Source organism: Theropithecus gelada, chromosome 1 (assembly GCF_003255815.1).
Source record: "Theropithecus gelada isolate Dixy chromosome 1, Tgel_1.0, whole genome shotgun sequence".
Taxonomy (NCBI): Eukaryota; Metazoa; Chordata; class Mammalia; order Primates; family Cercopithecidae; genus Theropithecus; species Theropithecus gelada.
In genome coordinates this window covers 92667996-92690947 of record NC_037668.1, presented here as the reverse complement: position 1 = coordinate 92690947, position 22952 = coordinate 92667996, and the positions used below count along the sequence as shown (strand labels likewise).

At 44.2% G+C, this 22952-nt stretch overlaps 2 protein-coding genes across 9 annotated transcripts in view; one reads left to right on the top strand and one right to left on the bottom strand.

Annotated features, from left to right (window-relative positions):
• Window positions 1-15064, top strand: part of JAK1 (Janus kinase 1) — a 235297-nt gene extending 220233 nt beyond the window's left edge. For all 7 annotated transcript variants that reach the window (XM_025379172.1, XM_025379200.1, XM_025379180.1 and 4 more), the window contains 13 exons: window positions 683-826; window positions 1613-1700; window positions 2702-2829; window positions 3448-3583; window positions 4120-4271; window positions 6730-6880; window positions 6992-7086; window positions 8540-8732; window positions 9436-9560; window positions 9930-10102; window positions 11760-11877; window positions 12463-12573; window positions 13647-15064. In XM_025379172.1, the coding sequence (XP_025234957.1) occupies window positions 683-826; window positions 1613-1700; window positions 2702-2829; window positions 3448-3583; window positions 4120-4271; window positions 6730-6880; window positions 6992-7086; window positions 8540-8732; window positions 9436-9560; window positions 9930-10102; window positions 11760-11877; window positions 12463-12573; window positions 13647-13742 (1710 nt within the window). In that variant the 3' untranslated portion in view covers window positions 13743-15064. The remainder of the gene's footprint in view (window positions 1-682; window positions 827-1612; window positions 1701-2701; window positions 2830-3447; window positions 3584-4119; window positions 4272-6729; window positions 6881-6991; window positions 7087-8539; window positions 8733-9435; window positions 9561-9929; window positions 10103-11759; window positions 11878-12462; window positions 12574-13646) is intronic.
• RAVER2 (ribonucleoprotein, PTB binding 2) overlaps window positions 15061-22952 on the bottom strand; it is an 84605-nt gene continuing 76713 nt past the window's right edge. For both annotated transcript variants that reach the window (XM_025379225.1, XM_025379234.1), the window contains exon 12: window positions 15061-17381. In XM_025379225.1, the coding sequence (XP_025235010.1) occupies window positions 17235-17381 (147 nt within the window). In that variant the 3' untranslated portion in view covers window positions 15061-17234. The remainder of the gene's footprint in view (window positions 17382-22952) is intronic.

The window sequence follows — 22952 nt, the reverse complement described above, 5'->3', positions numbered from 1 at the left end:
CAGTGTGAGAAACTGTGCCTACCTGTGCCAGAGGGCTTCAGATAACACATGGGCCCACCAGATGGGTTTCTACCCCCCCCCCCCCGTATGCCTGAGTCTGTACCAGGAGCCTCTGTCCCTATTTCCTGGTTTGATTCTTATCACAGCCCTATGAGGTCAGTACCATTATTACCTCCATTTGCAGAAAGTGGGCAGAGATTGCCCCCATGTCACATGGCCAGCGGGTAGTAGAGCTGGGATTTGCAAGCCTCTTCACAGGGTAGCACAGCCTGTGAGTAGAGGAGCTGCCTGGGGGCTCCTGTCTTGAGTCTTCTCTGGAGGCCTGGGGTGGGACCCATGTGGCTGGCCGTTGATGGCCCTGTTTGCAGTGTCCTGACAGGTTAGGACTGTGTTTTGGCCAGAGGCTGTCCTGGGGGTAGAAAGCAAGGAGCCATTTAGGGAGTAGGAGGACCGTCTCCTGGGGCCCAGCAAATGTCACCACTGTGTTTGGCCAAATAGCTTGTTGTTTTCTCAGGAGACGTGACAAGGACAAGGCGCTGGGGACCATGAGCTGGGGCAGGGAGCCCTCTTGCCTTTGCCCCATCCCACTGATCGTCCATGTTCCCACTGAGGAGCCATTCCCAGACGGTCCATCACTGCAGGGCACAGAGAGGTCACCCCAGCCTTCTGCTTCCTCCCTCAGGGCGAGCACCTTGGGAGAGGCACGAGAACACACATCTACTCTGGGACCCTGATGGATTACAAGGATGACGAAGGAACTTCCGAAGAGAAGAAGATAAAAGTGATCCTCAAAGTCTTAGACCCCAGCCACAGGGATATTTCCCTGGCAAGTGTCTTCCTCTGAATTCCTCCCCTCCCCTCTCCCGTTTCCAGAGCCAGTGGATCACGATGGGTTGAGAAGAACCCTTGCACTTCTTGTGGCCCAGTGGTTTTCAAACTTGCCTTTTACTCAATTTTTTCTCCACATATGATCTTAGTGGACCCTGTGTGTAGAGTGAGGTGGGTTGAGCAGCTCCTCACACTCATCCCATTCCCTCCCTTCCACCCCCACCCCCCACCTTTCCTAAGGACAGGTCCAGGTGGCCATGCTGTGGAGCCCCAGGACTGGCCAAATGGTTCAAAGTTCCTGATACAGTCCATGGCTCTCAACGCACAGTCTGGAAAATTAAAGCCCAGAGGAGTAAAAGGACTCACCCAGGATCCCACAGACTGTTAGAGTGACACAGTCAAATATTGAGCAGAGATTGGCTGCCTTCATTTTCCCTTTGTTCCAGCATAGTGCTAAACATGGGTATTTCCCAGAGCTGAAAGGAAGAGAGAGAGGTGGGCATGAGTATCCAGTGGGAAAATTCTTAGCCAGCTTCTCCCACCAGCCCTGCTCTGCATCCTGTTAGGTTTTCTAAAGAAATCTCACATCCCTGCCAGATTGGCCCAGAGAACAAGGCTTGGCAGTGCCTCTGGACAGTCAAGGCCAGGGGATTGATGTTCAGGGCCTGGGGTGGCGACAGTGGTGAGCTTCCCTGGGTCCACTGGCTTTTCCCTCAACAGAGCCCCTGGGGAGCAGCCCCCTAGAGGCTGGCCTGAGACATTCGTGTATCCTGCTTGCCTACAGGCCTTCTTCGAGGCAGCCAGCATGATGAGACAGGTCTCCCACAAACACATCGTGTACCTCTATGGCGTCTGTGTCCGCGACGTGGAGAGTAAGTGTGTTGTCTTTTGAAGGGGTGGGTGGCCTAGCTGGGGAGCCTGGGTGCTGTGGAGACGGTAGGGGCTCTTCCCACCCTCATGTTGCCCAGACTTCTTGCCTTTCTTTGTGCGATTGAGGAGATTGAGGGACGGAGCAGATCATTTGCTTAAGTAAGTAGTGGAGGTGGAACTAAAACCGATTGCTTTTCATTCACTTGTGTAATGTTTCTTGTCAATGCTGGCAAGAACTCTACACTGTGCTAGACCTGGGAGGCTGAGGTGAGTGAAATGAGGTCACGGCCCCAAGAGTCAGGCTCCAGGAGCTCTGGGCAGGTGAGCGAGGTGAGCGCACCCCACGGGCAGCAAGACGCTGGCCCCTCGAGTGGAGTGGCCTGCCTTTCAGCCGCAGGCAGGCTTGGCCCTTTCTTGGTTGTCAAGCCACTGAGCTGGTGGGCCCTTGGGCTGCTGCTGCACACTGAGATGGAGGGGTGGCCTTGGCCGCTGAGTTCCTGACATACAAGTTTGGAAGAAGAACGATTTTTTTTTTAAACCCCAAGTGACTTCTTCCCTGTGAAATCCGGCAATGTGAGCTGTTCGGTGTACTCTCACAGGAGTCCTGTGGAGAGGGAAGTTTTGCCGTGCGAGCGGCCTGACCTCGGCATCGCAGTGTGTTGTAGAACAGCAGCAGTGGCGGCGGCTGTTCCCAGAGCCCTTGTTCTGTGTCAGGCCCTCTGCCAAGGCTTTCCATGCCTTGTGACATTGAGCCGCCATCTGTTATTACAGATGAGGGAATTGAGGCTCAGAGAAGTGTCACTTGCTCAGTGCCACCCATTTAGAAGAAGAGCTTGGGGTTGAACTTGGCCTTTCCAGCTCTGAAGCCCCTGCACCTTTGCACCCCCCAAGGATATCTGTGTACTCTTGAGTAGTGTTCACTAAAGTGGGCTATTGTAAGGGGATGAAGGAGAGGACTGTCCCATAGACCAGGTTCCAGACATGGCTATTTTTGTGCCTATAGATATCATGGTGGAAGAGTTTGTGGAAGGGGGTCCTCTGGATCTCTTCATGCACCGGAAAAGCGATGTCCTTACTACACCCTGGAAATTCAAAGTTGCCAAACAGCTGGCCAGTGCCCTGAGCTACTTGGTAAGAATGTCCTGATGTCCATAATGGTCCCACCAGAAACCAGAGTGTTGTGGGAGGGGTGGCAGGAAGGAGGTGCTAGCCAAGCAACTGGAGGGGCCTGTTCTTGGGTTCCATGGGGCCAGGGCTCTGTGGCTGGACAAAGGTGTGCCTGGTGCTTACTGAAGACGGTCATTTGGGGCCGTTCCCTGTGCTCCATGGTTCTGTTTAGTGGGAAATGTTAGCATGTCAGAGAACCGACCTGCATACTGCAGATGGCAAGGCTGAAAGCAGTGTAGTAGGTGTTGAGTGAATGAGTGAACTGCCAGCCTCTGTAGCAGCTGACACGTGTGGAGTGCTCACCATGGCTCAGCTGTTCAGGCGTTTCACAGATTCTCATCAGTGTCATGCTCATGAAGCCCAGTGAGATACGCCCCACTATTTAGCCACATTCAGTGATGAGGGAGCTGGAGCCGAGGGGCACCTGTGATGTGCCTAAGTCACACAGATGATTGGTGGCAGGGCCAGGCTGTCCGGATCTGGCTGTAGCTGGAGGTAGGAAGAGATGACCTCAGGGACCAGGGTTGGAAATAGAGTACAGGAAGGAGCAGCCTGGTTAAACTTGCCCTTTTTACTCTGCAGGAAGATAAAGACCTGGTCCATGGAAATGTGTGTACTAAAAACCTCCTCCTGGCCCGTGAGGGCATCGACAGCGAGTGTGGTCCGTTCATCAAGCTCAGTGACCCTGGCATCCCCATTACGGTGCTGTCTAGGCAAGGTGTGTCTCCCCTCTCTTCCCTCTGGCCCCATCCTGAGTTGGGGCAAGTCAGCAGGGAGAAGGGCTGGGCTGGGGTTGGTCTGCTTTTAGAGAGTCTTTTTTTTTTTTTTTAAATTTTAGTAGAGACGGTTTCACCATATTGGCCAGGATGGTCTTGATCTCCTGCCTTCTCTTAAGCCCTTGAACAAGCCCCCTTTCGTCCCCTGCCCTGGGTGATGGCCCCCACCCTGGGATGTTTTGCTGATCCTGAGGCCAGGGCTTCAGAAGCCTGGCTCCACACGACCCTTCTGGGGAGCTTGGAGGCAAGGACCCGTCTGCTGGCTGTGACCCAGATTGATGTATCAGAAGTGCTGGGTGAGGCTTGGAGGCCTGCACGCCTGCAGAACCCCCATGGGACTCATGTGGCCATGGGCCACGTTTGGACACACTGCTTGAAGTAGTTCCTTCATTGGCTCACTGTTCTGGCTGCAGTGACAGTAATTAAATCCCCGGGAGATCCTAGAAACTGCTCTGTCAGTGTGTCTGTTGTCTTCCAGAGTGCATTGAACGAATCCCGTGGATTGCTCCCGAGTGTGTTGAGGACTCCAAGAACCTGAGTGTGGCTGCTGACAAGTGGAGCTTTGGAACTACGCTCTGGGAAATCTGCTACAATGGCGAGATCCCCTTGAAAGACAAGACACTGATTGAGGTGAGCAGGTGTTTCCCAGGGTATGAGGCAAGTGAGGGCTTTCAGGCGCTCGTGGACTTCCCAGGAGTTGTCGGAAGCCTGGCACTGTGGGAAGAGACGGGCATGGGTTTGAATCTCTTCACAGGCCTACTGGGTGTGTGACCTCACAAATGTAACTGAACTTCCGTGAGCCTTAGTTTCATCATCTGTAAAATGGGGATAATCAGTAACTCCTTGTAGGGTTTTTGTGAAGATTAAAGAATGCAGAGAGAGTGATAGGCATACAGTACAAGCTCAGTAGATGTTATAGTATTATTTATCTGAGATTTTAAGTGCCTGTTATTCAGCAAAATTAACACGCAAATATGTATGGAGTTCCTATGTTGTATTAGGCATCAAGCTAGGGAAAGGCTGGGGGTTCACAATAAAATAAGATAGAGGCCTTGCCTTCCCTTGAGGGCCTTAAGGTATGGTAGGGATTTAGGCTAAAATAACAATGGTAAGAATTCCAGAAAGAATACCTGAAAGTGTCACCCTAAGAGCCCTGTAAATTAGGTAGGAGGGTGTCATTACCCTTATTTGACAGATCAGGTAACTGAGACTCAGGTAGCCCCACTCACCTGGGTTCCTCAGCTAGAATGCAAAACAGGTGAGGTGTGGACCTGTCCTCCAGATGTACCTGTGGAAGAAGTAGAGACTCTGACTCCAAAGGGGTAAAGTAGTAAAAATCACAATGAAAGACCACTGTCCCTTCATCTCAGTGACTGTAATTGGAATGTGCTCCATATGTTTAGAGGGGGCAACCATCAGTTTCGGCTGTGAGAGCCTGGTTTCAGTGCTGTGCCAGGAGCCTGGGTAGTTTGGTGTGCCTGGCCTTGAGTATCTGGAATGGGGAAAGGAGTAACAGTGATCAGGTGGGAAAGGCCATTTGGGTTCAGATGTTTAAAGTCCCTGATTTCAGGCTGCAGAGCCTACATCTTCCTGGGGGTGGCCTGGGACAAGGCAGGATTTGGGTGGAGGAGGGAGGGGCTTGGAGGTTGGCCTTGGGATGTTATCCTGGATGCAGTAGCTGGGATAGACAGAGGAGACACCTGGAGGGAGACAAGGGCCCCGAGGCTCTCAGCAGTGAGAGCCCCACATCCGGAAATGGCAGCGGGAGTCCAGAGTGCATGGTGGGAGATATTGAAGAGGTAGAACCTCTATGACTTGCCAGTTAAAGATGGTGCAGGACTTGGGAAAGGATCTTAAACCGCGGGGAAACCATCGGATCTACAGATCTGCTATTTGGAATTTTCAGCCTAGGCTTTTGGGAAATTCATTTTTATTTTTAACTTCCTTGAATCCTTGGAAATGAAACAACATACCCTTTGTCATCAGTCAGTGTTTATCGAGCACGTGCTGCGTTCCCCAGGCTGAACAGCATACAGGGTGGTGTAAGGAAGGACCCATATCTTTAATAAAATAGGGGTCTCTCTCTACCTAAGTCCCCTTGGGTTAGATGGCCTTTCTGCAGGCTGCACTGCCGCAGCGATGTGTGAGTGACACTCAAGGACGAGAGCAGCTCTCAGCTCCTTAATTCTAGTCCTCCCTCCTCCCTGTCCTCTGGGGCCTGCCCACCCCACCCCACCCCAGGGCCCACGGGGACCAGAGAGGAACTTAGTACCCTTGGAGTCCAGCTAGAAAGTAGAAACTGGAATGCAGTGGTTTCACTTCGTCTTCCAAAAGTAGCATAAGTTCTTTGTTTCTAAAGTTTAAAGTAATAAACAGTTGAAGAAAATTTTTAAAATGAAACTGTTAAAAAAAGAAAATAGCAATCACTGCATTCTTGTCATCCCTGACCACTGTTAACACTTTGGCATTTTGTCTTCCAGCCTGTTTGTATCTCTCTTTTTTAAACAAAATTGGGGCCATGCTAGATAGAGTTATATAAAATTCTGAGTTTTTTCATTTAATACTGTGAGGGCTTTCCTGTGAGATAAAATCATAATTTTTAAAAATTTAACGTAAGAGTTGTTTTGTTTAATTTACTTGACTAAATTTATAGTTGGCATTTAAGTTTTCAGATTTCCAGTGTTCTATCTAATTCTGCAGGGAACATCCTTATACATAAATGTTTGTTCATATCTGATTTATTTCTGAGTCATTCAGTCATTGAAATTAATGCATCAGAGGGTTTGAAGAATCTGAAGATTTTTTACATGTTGCCCAGTTGTATTCCAGAAAGGTTGCATGCCTTTACTTGAATGAAGCCTTTTGGGACTGGGCTATAGTGCCCAGTCTCCTTGAATTTGGATTATTCAGTATTAGGACTGTGATTTCCCCTTCCAAGAGGAAGGCAACAGTAACAAACATTTATGAAACTTACCTGTAAGTGGAGATGTTGAGAATCGAATGAGGAATTGGCACTTCCATCTGACCTGCGGCTGAGAAGTTTGTAGGTGGTTCCTTTGGTTTCTTCCATGTGCCCCTCTTGTTTCAGAAAGAGAGATTCTATGAAAGCCGGTGCAGGCCAGTGACACCATCATGTAAGGAGCTGGCTGACCTCATGACCCGCTGCATGAACTACGACCCCAATCAGAGGCCCTTCTTTCGAGCCATCATGAGAGACATTAATAAGCTTGAAGAGCAGAGTAAGACCTGCCATGTGCTGCTTTAACGCAGCCTGGGGAGAAACAGGAGCCTGGGTGGCAGTCCCTGGCAATTGCCTGCCTTTCACTCTATTTTCTTTTCTCTTCTGTTAGATCCAGATATTGTTTCAGAAAAAAAGCCAGCAACTGAAGTGGACCCCACGCATTTTGAGAAGCGCTTCCTAAAGAGGATCCGTGACTTGGGAGAGGTAAGTTACACCCGTGCTTCTTGCTCCTGACGGCAGAGCCCTCCGCCATTCACAGCGCCTCTGTCTGCACGTACAGCTTCTCTCCATCCTTTTTCATTCTGGGGCCAGGTCCATGAGCGAAAGCACCTTACTGCATTTGGGGGCCACTTTCATCACAAGGGATTGTGTTTTTCTCCATGTGACACCAGGGCACGGACGGAATGCATGTCACCGCCTGCGTGCACACTTGTGTATGCACACGGGACTCTGGGCAGCTCCCTTGAGAGACTTGATTTTTCTCTACAGGACAGAAGAGAATGGAAAGAGGGGTAGATGGGGGAGTAGGTATAGATATGGTGGAATAGGAAAATCTCTGCCTCTGACTTTCCTGGGCATATATATCCTGTAAGCTTCTTTCTTTTTCTCCTGCCCCAAGAGACAGGGTCTCACTCTGTGTCCCAGGCTGGAGTGCAGTAGTATGGTCATAGCTCACTGCAGCTCAACTTCCCAGGCTCAAGCAATCTTCCTGCCTCAGCCTCCTGAGTAGCTGGAACTACAGGCACATGCCCCCATGCTGGCTAATTTTTTTTTATTTTTTCTTGTAGAAATAGGGTCTTGCTGTGTTGCCTAGGCTGCTCTGAAACTCCTGGCCTCAAGCAAGGAGGCCTCCCAAAGTGCTGGGATTACAGGCATGAGCCACCACACCCAGCCCTGTAAGGCTCTTTAAAGGAGGGATAGCTTTATTGCACAGAATCCCAAAATAAAATACCAGCTTTTCTTTGGACCTTAAATGGGAGCTTCCAAACAGTTAATTGTGACTAGAGAAGCTACTGAGATTTGTGTCTTTATACAGATGTTCTATAGTCTGGTTAATGAAACAGACTTGATACATCTCCAGGATCTGCTGTGTGCCAGCCTCTGTGCCAGGCATTGTCAGAAGCATGGCATCCTTACTTTCCCCCACCATCCCTGAGGCCAGTTTCTGTATACAGTGAGTACATCAGGAGCCAGCTCAGATTAGGGAACTTGGCCACCCCTGTCACTGTCAGGTGGCTTGGCTGGAACCTGATCTCACGTCTTCTAAAGACTCCTCATGCTCTTGCTCTTTTCAGCCATGCTGTGGGGCCTGTCCTGTAATGTGAGCCCAGAGCTTTCAGAGAACGGCACAGTTGTCCTGCAGGTCCAGAAATAACCTTCATTTCCTGTGGGTTACATGTTCATAGAAGCTGGGACTGATGAGTTGGTTCATCGTCACCTGCTACTTTCCTTGTCTTAGTAACGGAGGGGACAGATTTTGAGGCCAAGAGAGCACGGGGGCTGTAGTGAGCAGGTACAGTCCAGGTGAGAGGCTTCTGCCTGCAAGGCCAGACGGCGAGAACCCCTGGCCCTCAGGCTGTGAGCAGCAAGACTTCTCTGTGTTCTGTGGCCTACGCTGGGGCTTCCTTGATAACAGCACATGCATCTTTCCCTCCAGGGCCACTTTGGGAAGGTTGAGCTCTGCAGGTATGACCCCGAAGGGGACAATACAGGGGAGCAGGTGGCTGTCAAATCTCTGAAGCCTGAGAGTGGAGGTAACCACATAGCTGATCTGAAAAAGGAAATCGAGATCTTAAGGAACCTCTATCATGAGAACATTGTGAAGTACAAAGGAATCTGCACGGAAGACGGTATGTTGCGCAAGGCCGGGGTCCGGTTTAAAGATTTGGTGACTGTCTAGGGTCATGAAGACCAGTGCAGAACAGGCAGCCCGTGGCCTTATCTGGGCATCTGACATGCTAGCTGGTAGTTCCCACACTCTCAAGGCTTCTAAGTCATATGTACTGTCAAATCCTTCAGCAGCTGCAGGGCTCCTGAGGACGCCACCCAGGCCCCCTCCATCCAGGGGCTGGCTCCAGCACTGTCTCTCCACGTCACTTGCACTTATGCCTTATGAAACTGATTCCTACTCCACCTCCACCCACTTCCCTGTTCTGATCCAATACTAGCCAGGGTATTTCATTTTCTAGTTGTCTAAATCAAAGTGGCAAGTAATATTTACTAATAATTGTATCTTATTTGCAAGCCAGTATCTACTCATGGTAGTGAAATTGACAGTGAGCTGATAATTTTTGAAAGTGATCATTTGCCTGTGGTTTACAGAGCACTCTGTTATCTCAGTAAGTGCTTATGCCTGTGAGGTAGGTACACCAGTGTTACCATCTCCATTCACTGCTGAGGATCCTGAGGCATAAGAGGTCAAGTAACATGCCTGTGATGAAGGGGTGAAGCTGACATCACCTCAGGGCCTCTGTCTCAGATCCTGTGCCCTTGCCTCTCCCACGGTTCCCTCATTTGGCAGCCTCAGACTGATGGGTGTTTTTTTCTAAACAGGAGGAAATGGTATTAAGCTCATCATGGAATTTCTGCCTTCGGGAAGCCTTAAGGAGTATCTTCCAAAGAATAAGAACAAAATTAACCTCAAACAGCAGCTAAAATATGCCGTTCAGATTTGTAAGGTAAAAAATAAATAATAAATAAAGACAGCATGTTACAGATTCAGACATCAGGCGCTCTGTCCTGGGTAATTGGTTTGTAATTTGACTCCAAGTGGGAAAGTTTATGATAATTATACTAAGTTTGTCTTTCTCTGCATTATTTAGATGAAAAGTCAGCCTCTACTAAGAAAGTCAATGGATTTAAATATGGTTGTTTTAATGTATATTTCTTTGAATCAGTTTGGTCTTAATACTCTTGCATAAAAGTCAGAACCAAAAAAATTGTCAGTGATATGTGAATGAAATGACATTTCTGTTTTCTTTGATGAAGTGATAGATAATACAATCTAAAGTGACTTTATGTGCTTGACTTTTACTTCTCTCTCTCAGGGGATGGACTATTTGGGTTCTCGGCAATATGTTCACCGTGACTTGGCAGCAAGAAATGTCCTTGTTGAGAGTGAACACCAAGTGAAAATTGGAGACTTCGGTTTAACCAAAGCAATTGAAACCGATAAGGAGTATTACACCGTCAAGGATGACCGGGACAGCCCTGTGTTTTGGTAACTGAATCAAACCGCCAGGTTTTATCAATGCGTCATAGAGTTTACAGTTTTGATAGGCCCTTTCTGGCTATATTAATGTCTCTCATTCCTCTGGCCTGACTCAAGATTAGAGAAGGTTTAGAACATTTGGAATTGATTGATATTTATCTTCAAGAAACACACCTTTCCAGCTGTTTCATTGAAAGCAGCCTATATAAATCCCTGCGCTTCATCTAACACCGTCTTCCAAGGAATGAAAGAAATCTAACCACCAGCTCAACATTCCCAGCTTCCCAGGAGAGGGCATTCATCTGATGCAGTTCTTAAAACTGTGAGCAGGTGAAGGGGATCTAGTTCCTTTCTTAAACACATCCATGCAGAGGGAAGCTGTAGGACAGAGTGGGCATTGCAGATTCAGGGAACTCCTGGACAGAGCAGAGCAAAACCTGTGGGAGACCTGGCTGTCTCTCATGAATCACCAGAGGCCCCCAGGTTAGAAGGCCACACACTGGCTACAACCACATCTCAGCCGGGAACACTGTCCAGGGGAGAGATTGCTTACATCTCTACTACACCCTGCCACATAACCAGTCAGCACTCCCCAGGTGCATCCCACATGGACACAAACATAGACCTTTCCCACTTATGGAGCCTAAACGTCTTCATTCATTCATTTAAGGAAATGCATCAGGGTCCTGCTTTGTGCCAGTACGGGAGATATGGTGAACAAGTAGGCCGAGTTTAGAGTTTTAACAGGCTAGGCAGCCACTGGCATGGAGCAGGAAACATACAGAAGGGGTCGGGCTTGGTTTTCTGGAAGTCATGATTATTCAGATGAAACCTGAAAGATTCATGCGGGTTTAGACAGATGGTTGCAAGACAGCATGCATGACTAGGAAGAATGAGACAAGAGCAGTTGATTTCCCAGGAACTGAAAGCGAGGCTGGATGGTGGAATAGGTTTGCAGGAGGAAGCTTGAGTCATGAAGCTGGGACTTCATCTCAAGAGCAGTGGGATGCTGCTGGAGGGTTTAAGGACGGAGACTTTGTTTTAAAAAGACCACCATTGAATGAAGGGAACAAGATTGGAGCCAGGGAGTCTGATTTGGCTGCTTCAACAGCTCAGGCCAGAGCCAGTGACAGCATGAACTAGGACAGTGTCTGGGATAGTGACAGTAGGATTTGAGAGAAGTGAGTAGGTTCAAGGAGTATTTAAGGAGATTGGGTGCAGTGGAATGCCTTCATTTTTGGCTTGGGCAAGTGGGTATCATTCAGCAAAATAGGTAATGCTGGAAGAGGATTGGGCAGTGACGCCACATTGGGCAGTGAGGCCACTGATACCTCATTTTGAGCCTGCAGGCAGTCAGACCTGGAGCTCATCATTACATGGCCACCTCCTCCCGTACCGAGAGCATGTTCTCAGTGAACGAAGAGCACAGACTTGTCGTGTTATTTTAGGGCAGATGCGTGCTACCGAGAGCCTGTAAAGGATGCTGTACTATAGGTCAGATGTGCACCATAGCAGCTTATACATGATACGTGTAAAACATCATCCACACTCAGATGCTCTATTAAATTATAAGAAAAACCAAAGAGGTGATTTTTCAGTTATCCTGTGATGTCACTTGGAATGTGCCTCCCAGGAAATGAAGTTTTGTGTTCTGCTTCCTTTCAAGGTATGCTCCAGAATGTTTAATGCAATCTAAATTTTATATCGCCTCTGACGTCTGGTCTTTTGGAGTCACTCTGCATGAGCTGCTGACTTACTGTGATTCAGATTCTAGTCCCATGGCTGTAAGTCCTCCTTTTCTCTTCATTTGAATCCAGTACCCATTTAAAATGTGTCCATCCCTCTGCTTGGTTAACTTTTGTTTTTAAATGGAATCCAATCAATGTATTATAATGGAAAGTGTCACTTTCCCACTTAACTTGGTTTGCTACTTGACAGTTATTTGTGGATCTCTCAAGTCTTGCTTTCACAATGAGCCCAGAGTTCCATAGGATGGCCTTGACTCTCAAGGATCTTATCTGTGTAGAGATGAACGGCAGTTTTATGGGAAAATGAGCAAGTTAAGTGGGGTAGCATTGGGTAGGGACCAGCCTTGTCTGCGCCTCCTTCATTCCTAAATCAGATCATTTTCTTGGGACAGACTCCTTCACCAGCACAAGGAGTGGCTGGTAGAGTCTAAGACATTGGTTAGAGACAGATCATTGAAAGCTAATAAGGATTTTGGATTTTTATTTAAAGTTACTAAGGGGAAAAGCCTTTTTATTGCTACTTAAATTTCCAGTTGATTGTAGAAATTTCACCTTAATCTGTTTGGCATTTATGTAAATACATGCAAAGTTAAATGTTTTGTTTGGTTTTATTTTATATAGTTGTTCCTGAAAATGATAGGCCCAACCCATGGCCAGATGACAGTCACAAGACTTGTGAATACATTAAAAGAAGGAAAACGCCTGCCCTGCCCGCCTAACTGTCCAGATGAGGTATCTATGGGCCACGTCACAGTAGTAACACTCCATTTCTGTTGTGTTTTCGCAGCTTGAGTTATCCAGAAATGGGTGGAGGGGAGAGCGAGGAAATGATGCAGTGAAGTCCTATAAAATAGTTTTCTGAAGCTGAATTTCACATAAGATAACTGAGAAATCGCCTTTGGGGCTAGATGATAGCCACCAGTTAGGTTCAGAGCAAGGATTCCCTCCAAAAGCCAGCCCCTCTTTATCCACTTGCTTGCCCCAGAGGGACAGGTTTTGGTGTAGCCTTAGTGTGACAAATATATATAATTGCATTTTTTGTGTGTTAGTTTATCCCACTTATTAGTAGCATTTATAGTATGTATTCAGTTTTCTAAGTGAACTGAGCCCTTTAATACTAAAAACTCTTGAGACTGCGTAAGACACACTGAACAGTATGAGTCAGAGAGTGAGGCAGCCAGTCTGGAAAGTTTAAGTCTGAACTGAGATTCAGCTTCACTCTCTAACCGGTTTACAGGTATGACCTAGATTTTACTGCAGTCAGTCAACCCTTGAGCTTCTCAAATGTTAAAATACTATTTATGAACTAGAGTTGTATCCCATTTTCTGTGTTTTAAACTGTTCAAACACTCATTTTTCTGGTCTTTAAGGAGAAGTCATTTACATTTCCAAAATTATTTTCTTACTCTTGATGTTTCTATATATATATATATATATTTTTTTTTTTTTTTTTTTGAGACGGAGTCTCGCTCTGTCGCCCAAGCTGGAGTGCAGTGGCCGGATCTCAGCTCACTGCAAGCTCCGCCGGCCGAGTTTACGCCATTCTCCTGCCTCAGCCTCCCAAGTAGCTGGGACTACAGGCGCCTGCCACCTCGCCCGGCTAGTTTTTTGTATTTTTTAGTAGAGACGGGGTTTCACCGTGTTAGCCAGGATGGTCTCGATCTCCTGACCTCGTGATTCGCCCGTCTCGGCCTCCCAAAGTGCTGGGATTACAGGCTTGAGCCACCGCGCCCGGCCGATGTTTCTGTATATTTTTTAAAGTTCCCAAATCTAACATTTTTACTGTTATTTCTTTCTTTTTACAGGTTTATCAACTTATGAGGAAATGCTGGGAATTCCAACCATCCAATCGGACAAGCTTTCAGAACCTTATTGAAGGATTTGAAGCACTTTTAAAATAAGCATGAATAACATTTAAATTCCACAGATTATCAAGTCCTCCTCCCACAACAAATGCCCAAGCCATTTTTTAAAAATTTGTAATGAAAACAGTTTGTGTTCTGTCCAAAAAGTCATTGAACTCATACTTGAGTACATATACATGTGTAAGTCACGCTGTAGTGCTTAATATGAGTAAGGAGTTCCTCTTTAAATTTGGTACCGGTAACTTAGTGACACATAATGACAACCAAAATATTTGAAAGCACTTAAGCACTCCTCCTTGTGGAAAGAATATGCCACCATTTCCTCTGGCTAGTTCACCGTCACAACTGCATACCAAAAGGGGATTTTTGAAAACAAGAGGAGTTGACCAAAATAATGTCTGAAGATGATTGCTTTTCCCTGCTGCCAGCTGATCTGAAATGTTTTGCTGGCACATTAATCATAAAGATTGATGGACCTAGCCCTCAGATTTCAATATCTATACAGTACTAGACCATGCATTCTTAAAATATTAGATACCAGGTAGTATATATTGTTTCTGTACAAAAATGATTGTATTCTCTCACCAGTAGGACTTAAAACTATGAGTTGTTTCTCCAGTGGCTTAGCTCTTGTTCCCTTGGGTGACCACTAGCACCCATTTTTGAGAAAACTGGTTCTACATGGGGGGATAGCTGTGGAATAGATGATTAGCTGCATGTTAATTCTCGAGAACTAAGCCTGTGCCAGTGCTTTCCTAAGCAGTATACCTTTAATCAGAACTCATTCCCAGAGCCTGGATGCTATTACACATGCTTTTAAGAAATGTCAATGTATGTCCTTTTATAACTCTACCACTTTGGAGCAAGCTATTCCAGCATTGGTTTTGAATGCTGTATGCAACCAGTCAGAATACCACGTACGCTGCACTGTTGTTAGAGTGTTTCCATACTTACCACCGATCTACAAGGGTTGATCCCTGTTTTTACCATCACCCTATGGTACAACACTTGAAAGGAAAGACCCCGCTAGAGGCACTAATGAACTTCAGGATCCACTAGACAGTTTTCAGTTTGCTTGGAGGTAGCTGGGTAACCAAAAACGTTTAGTCACTGATTCAATGTGAACTATTAAGGCCTTTATGACCAAGAGTCTGAAAATCTTATGCTGTTTAGTATTTGTTTGATATTGTTACTTTTCACCTGTTGAGCCCAAATTCAGGATTGATTCAATGGCAGCAATAAAGTTGCCATTTAAATTTGTTCATAGCCTACAACACCAAGGTCTCTGTGTCAAACCTGTGGCCACTCTATATGCACTTTGTTTACTCTTTATACAAATAAATATACTAAAGACTTTACATGCATATGCCTTTTAATATTAAGATTTCATTTTCAAAGCATTTCAAACAATTTGCTAACATAGAAAAATAACAGTATAGTTTTGGGGGGAGGAGGGGGTGGGTTATGGTCCTTATTACTAACACCACTTGATTTGCACTTCATTATTGTGCCCAGTGATAATGGGACGCAGGCCAGTATGGATGGCATGTCCACTGTGCCGTAGTCCAGACACCTTTGTTTTACTTCCTTCAACCTCTTCCTGCTTTCACTTTGCAGCTCTGATGCAAAATTCACCATCTTTCCTTCTTCTGTTTGCACCATAGTGGAGGTGTGACTAAGCACTGAAGAGGCTGAATGCAACAGGAAAATAGGAAGAAGTGCAGGGTGTGAAAAACCCATTAGTCATCTGCTATATAACTGGATGATGCCTAATTTTTATCAGTTATTTATAGGTAGTATACTTAGAAATTACCTTAAACTTTGTAGCTGTCATTTTCCAACAGAAGCTACTATATGCAATAAATTAGACCAAGTGAAATTCTTTACAAAGCATACAACATATGTACCAATTCTAGACTTCATAATTAGGATATCCACATCATAGTTAAAAATAACAAGTCCCCAGAGTGACAAGATATTTAATGATCTGATTTCAAAAAGCGCAGGATAGAGATCCCAAATTCCCTATCAATTAATTACAGTCTTACAACAATAAACAAACTCAGAAATTTCTAGATGGCAAAAGGTTTCTCATGCATTTAATACCAAGGTCTTCAAGAAATGGTGATGTCAAAAGTCATATTCTGTAAAGATAAAACTTCTTTCACAAGTAAATTGTGTTAAATAACTGATTTTTCATCCTAATACACTATCAGAGAGAGAGAGCAGAGAGTGAGGTATAACTTATTAGCTCAGAGTGGTTATAAATACTGTGACTCCTTAAGACTCCATCAGCAAGTGCAGTATTGACTGCTTTACTATATTGTGGAAATAGGGCATTTAGTGATCAAAATAGGCCCGTCATTAGATCATTACTAGTATATGGTATGAAATGAGCACAGAAACCCATGGTCCTTTCCACCTACAAGTCTGTCTCAAAGGCTAAAGGTCTGTCTTTAGGTGAATTAAAAGGAATAGTTGCTATTAGAATTAGTGCTATTAGATCAGGGATCAGCAAACACTGTGTATAAATGGCCAGATAGTCAAAATTTTAGGCCATATGGTCTTTGCAGGCCATACAGTCTGTTGAAGCTAATCAGTTCTGCCATTGTAGCATAGGAGTGCCACAGACAACATGTAAATGAATGAGCATGGCAACGTCCCAATAAAATTTTATTTCTGGACACTGAAATCTCAATTTCATATAAATTTCACGTCATAAATTTTCTTTTTTCTCCAACCACTTAAAAATGTAAACATTAGTCTTAGCTTGCAGGCAGCACAAAAGCCGGTGGTAGACCAAATGTGGCCCGAGGCTGTAGTGTGCCAACCCCTTTATTGGATCGCCAAAGCTACTTTTCTTAAAATACCTTCTATTTTTCACAGAAGGTATAAATGGTAAACAACATCTTAAAGCATCGGTAGTACTGGATACCTTTGACATCACTGTCACTCTCTTACCGGGTTTAATTTTGCATGGCTGGTGTGGGTGTAATTGAGTACAATTAAAGATGTAAAGATGCATGTAGAGCATCTTTATAATATTACCATCAGCACATTTGGTACTTGCACCCTTGTAGTTCTAGGAAAAGTCTTAAAAATGTAAAAATGCAATTACTTCTAGGGAAAGTAAATTGAAATGCACATTGGCTTGTAAGAAACTCATTCTTCTAAGGCTCGGGAAACAACACTGCTTCCCATTTATTGCTTCAAACTTTTATAGATGGTGTCAGAATTATTCCCAGTCCTCAAACAAGGAATAGTGGAACATTGTTAGTTTCTCCAATGGATTGTAAGTTAGCACACTGATTAAGATGCATCTGACTCTAGTGGAAAATGTCCTCAATTGATGTCTTTTCTTATTGCTATTTTTTATTTGGCATTTCTGCCTGCTGCACAACACAGTTCCTTCTGGGAAATTATAAACCCGTATTTAAAGGATATGGCTAGTTTGAATGAAGTTAAGGCAGCGATGAACAGCAGAGATACTGCAGAGAACCTTAGGGGGTTATTAGGAGAGAGCTTAACTCAGTACACTCGCTTCTTTTTTAAGTAAGTTTCCATGTAATATGCTCCTGTGCCCTGAGAATGCTGGTCAACACATTCCACTGAACCACCTTCTGGGGCAGAGATGAGATATGATGAGCCTCGCTTTTCATTTCTTAAAGATGACACCTATGAGAAAATAAAATTGCAGCTAGTTTTAAAATCTGAAGTTGGCTTATTCATGAAATATATTTATAAGAAAAGCATTCTACTTTGAGTTGGTAAATACAGAATAACAGGATAAATACCCAAACTATCAAAAAATACACAACCCCTTAATTTCTGTATCAACATCACCTTTGGAACTTCTGCAGGACACAAACAAACCAGTCTCAGCACCTTCATTCCCAACCCCAACATTCTGGGAAAAGAAAAATGAGAGCACTGCGTGCAGTTGCTTCTGCTGATCACAGCTAGTTAAACCCACGGAATCAGAATATCAACACCGAGTGTCAATCAAGCTGCATATTGAATTAGATGTTAAGTGTGCCTGGTGACAAGAGGAGTGGTGAGAGAATAAATCAGTAGGTGTAGAAACTGACAAATGACATCAAGGAAAACAACATGATACATTCTAGAGAGCAATGGGAAACTCAAGAGCTTTGGTCTCCACAATAATCGCCTGGTGAGCATATTAAAATGCAGATTTTCAGGCACCATCCCAGAGATTCTAACCTGAAAGTGGGCCAGATGTCCTCACAAGCGGTCACAGTGATAGCACAGTAAATTAGATGGTGTAGCACTGCTCAGCTTAATGCGTCTTAGTTTTAGCTTTTACAAAAATAAGTGCAACAAGCTTATCAAAGCAGAATTATGTGACTTAATATGCAAGAACTTAGAAATGACTGATGAGTAAAGCTTCCAGCAACACACAGGAGCCTTCTCACGTTGCAATTAAAACTGCAGTTGTTTTTGAACCAACAACAGTCACAATTTTTAAAAGTGCAGCCAGCCTCAGAGGGAACAGATGATATGTCTCTCTCAACTCCTTGCTAAAGTAGTTCTCAATGGTCCATGTTAGGAAGAGGGATGACCAGACTGCGTCCTCTGGTACTTCATTTCAATGTGGCTTACTGTGGGGACAGGCCGATACAAAGTGTCTTCACACAAGCCAGTGTAAAGGAGTGAAGCTGATGGGCAAAGAATCTGGCTTGAATTTCTGCCTCGACATTTTTTTTCCTAGTAGTAAAGTATATCTGGGGTTTGTGTTGGAATATGTTGGAAGGGAAGCAGGTGAGAGGATAGATGAAAGGAGACCGGCCGCCGTAAGTTGATAGTTGTCGAAGCTGAGTTGATGGTGACAAGGGTGCAGCCCTAGAGAAGGGCTGCTGCACCAAACAGCTTGCTCACCTCTTAGGCAGAGCCTCTGCCCCAAAAACCCTTCCTCCCAGTGTCCAGCCTCTTCATTATTCTCTCCAGCTGCCTTCTTCATTAGGGCCCCTTCGCTGGTAGGTGATCTTTCTGAACGTTGAACCCCAGCCACTAACACCATCAGACCTTACTTCAGGTATAAAGAATTCTTTTTAGCAGCTTTCCTCCTCTTATAAGTCATCAGTCCATTCTATAAATAGATTTTCCAAAGACTGGGGGAGGGAAGCAGACAGTTCACTCTGGGATCTGGGATGCTCCTGCTCTTCTCACCCACCTTTCCCAATTCTTCTCCCCATGTAGTTATCTATTTTTTCGTGTCTTGGCATGTAGCAAAGCAGCAGCCTGGGTTTCTGTCTTTCTATACCATCTTCACTGTCAGAAGCCAGATAGGAAATTTATTTCATTCTTTTATTCAAAGGGCTTCCCAATGGTGCTACACCATTCACAGAACCAACTGAGACCTATGAGATCAGCAAAAAACTTCACTGAGCAGCACAGGAAAATATTAGAACAGGAAATGAAAGTGGGTGTCACTCATCTTACAATGAAGACAAAGCCTGCAAACATTACGTTGAGTAAAATAAGACATTCAAAAAGAGACAGACATGGTATGATTACACCAATGTGAGATATAAAAGTTAGTCCCGGTTATAAAAACAGAAAGTCAAATGATGTTCTCTTCAGGAGCTGAGGGAGAGAGTGGGAAAAGTACAGTTTACTATCAGATTTTTTGTAAAATGAAAATCTAGAGATCTGTTGCAAAATAATGTAAATATACTGAACATTACTAAACTGTACACTTAAATATTTAATAGTAATTTTATATTTTTATCACAATTAAAAATTTAAACCTTAAAAAAAAATAAAATGGGTTTCACTATAGCCCTTGTGATACTGGGAGAAAGGTAATCCTTCTGATATGCCCTATCAAAGATCTAACTTCTAGTCTAAGGACTGGTGAATGGGGAATGACGATTTAAAATTTTGAAACAAAGCTCAGTGCTCTGGGAGAAATAAATTCCTACATAAGAACCACCACCACCACAACAACAAAACACAAAAGAGGGAAAGAATATAAAGTTAGCAAATATTTTTCCTTCTATTTTGTATTTGCAGGATATAGACATTCATTCCTTTATAAGTGATCTATTGTGGGCACTGAGTTTGTGTGCTATGAGGTTTACCTGGATGAATGAAACTTGGACTATGCCCTCCCATAGCTCATATCCTAGGAGGGGAAGGAAGAGGAATGCAAAACGTAATTCTAAAAGGGGACTTCCACTTTGACAAAAGAGAAATAGAAGTGAAGTGCTAAAGCTTTTTACAGACAAGGAAAATGGGGGAGGGGGCTTGAAAGGTACAGGCACTGGTTTCATGGATGAGATGGCATCTGAGTTAGGATTTGGAAGTGAGGTCATATATGGACATGAGGAGACAGGCAGTGACCCTTCCAGGAGAAAGGCAGGGCCTGTGCAAAGGCAGATGGCAAAAAAGCCAGGCCTGTGATGGTAGCAGCTGGCAGGCAGAAGAGGGCAGTGGCAGATGAGGTTGAAAAATGAAGCTGGCCTCAGTCAGAGGGCTGGAATGCCAGGATAAGGACTATAAACAGGACCATACCCTTGATCTTGGAATATGGCAAGATTAATAAGCAGCTCCGTAAAAAGTATGGCAATGAAGGAGACAGGCATTATTAGGTTTCTCCAGGAGGCTATTGAACTTCTCCCTTCACATGCATGTGAGCAAACACACACAGATTATATGTGATTTAAGACTTGATTTAAAATTTAGCATGAAACTTACAGATGAGACAGAACAAAGTGGTATACTTAGAAAATCTGAAAACAATTTTGATAAGCATTTATGCTTTGAATACTAAACAAAAGGAAGACCTTGAGAGAAACTGTAATATTCTAGTTTTACAAGTCTAATATTCAGGTGGAAATCAAATACACACAATAGTCATTTTAGGGGACTTCATCTTTAGCAGGGTCTTTTTTAGGGTTGGCTGAAACCACTCTATGAATAGTTTGCACCCAGTGGTTCCATTCTGTACTTTGGAAGTACAATCCAAGTCTAATACTTCCTTATCAGAATGGGCATAACTTCAGCGGAGGCCCCTCATTCTCGTGCCCCTGGGCAATCCTACTATATCCCCACCCTACCCTGCCCACTTATCTCCCCTCCCCTAACTGACTACTTCAAGCCTTCTCTTTTCTCGAAGCCCCAGCAATACACCCTCATCTTCACTCTCAGCTGATGCTTTGCTTTCTATTTCACCAAGGAAACAAAATCGAAAGAGAAATCTTAAGATGCACAGTGACTGACTCCTGGTCTCTTTACTTACCCTCACTTCCTTGGTGATCTCATCCAATTTCATGCAATTCACAATTACAGCAATTTACAGGAATGTGATGGTTCTCAAATATATACCTCTGCCCATAACTCTCCCCTCACCTCCAGACTTGTATAATGAACACCAATACGGGAACATCTTCACTTAGGGATCTTACGTCTAAAACGTACCCATAAAACTTGCTCCACCCACACAGTCTTGCCCATCTCAATCAGTAACAAATTCATTTTTCTAGGCCAAAACTCTTGGGGCCTTGGCTCCTCTCTTACCCTCGTATACCCCATTGACTCCACCTTCCAAAAAATGTCTCCAGCCCAGCCACATATCACTGCCTCTGCTGCTTCCAGGCTTGTCCAAGTCAGTGTTTTTACTTGAATTGTACCACAGCAGCTTCCTAACTGACCCTGCTATGTTCTACATTCATTATTTAACACAGCAGCTAGACATGTTAAACTATAAATACAGTCAATTATCCCTATACTCAAAACATTCCAGTGGCTTTCTATCTTAGAGTAAAAGCCAAAGTCCTTACAAGGGCCTAAAAGGTCACAAACTGTCTGTGTGCTCTGCCTCCCCCACCCCACTGTGACTTCATCTCCTATTCTCCACTTTGCTCACTCCTCTTCTGCCCTAAAGGTTGCTTGCTGTTCCTTTAACAGACCAAGCATGTTTCTGCCTCAGAACCCCTGCACTTGCTGTTCCCTGTCCCTGGAACGCACTTTACATAGATACTCATGTGGCACACTCCCTAAAGCTCTGATCTTTGCCCAAGAATCAGTTTTACAATGAACCCTTCCTTGACCACATATTTAAACTCCAAGTTTTCCCAGACACTCTTTAGCCTTCACCTTATTTTCTCTACAGCGATCACTATTCCTTTTACTAATTTTTTCCCCTAAATGTAAGTTCCATTCTTATAAGAATTTTGATGTTTTGTTCATTGCCATACCTCTAGTGCCTAGAACAGTCCTGTCATATAGTAGACATTCAGTATATACTGGTTGAATGAGTAAATGAATACCTTTCAAAAAATATTTTCTAAGCATGCATTCCCAATTCCTTCAGCGAATAGTCATGGGCTATGGTTTCTGACACTCTGGCATGGCAAAACTGGACACCATAATCTACTAGAGCCTACCAAAGCAAAGATTAATGTGCTTCTCACTTTGGGCAGCTGCCCTCTTGTTAGAATTTCAAATTAGTTGGCTCTTTTAACTGTTGCTCACCAATCTAATCTTTTGCACACATCTACTATGCAACCCATTCTCTATGCAGTTGCTATTTTATCTTAGATTTTAAAAAAATTTTCTTTCTTTTATTAAAGCAAATCTTTTTATTTTCATATAAATGTAGACTTTTATCCCATTCATTTCCAAGTGAATGCAGAAACAGAATGTCACCATATCATTTGCTGACTGCCAGTTTACTACTTACAATGTATCTTAAGCTCAATTTTTAAGCTCATGTCAATAATTGAACTGGTGGCTAGTTTTCATAGCTCTCATAAGAATTGGGGAAAGGGGAATCTTGACTATCCCTTGGAAGATTCCTTTGGGATATGTTAATGTCAACAGTGAATTCCATTAGGCTCATCTGCTATCAGTCCAATTAAAGGTATTTATTATTGTTCTTCTGAAAAGAATATAAGCATTTAGCAGGTAGTCCTTTAAATACAAAATGAAACTTGTTTTCAGAAAATTCTGCCTCTAGGACTCCTCAGTCTCACCCTTACCTTCAGCTCCACTTCACCTTTTCTAAGTCTTGTCTCTTCAGTGGAGTCAGGTATATGGAAAACCAAAATTGGACTGCACTAGTTCTCCTGAGATCTGAATCAAGCCCCTAATGTCCCTTTCTTATAGCTTCAAGTCCAGCTTTTAGATTTCAGACCTACAGAAACATGAATTAATTTTATTATCATTTCTGCATTAAACATTTTTAAAATTTTATTTAAAAATACAGCTTTCTCCCATTGTTAA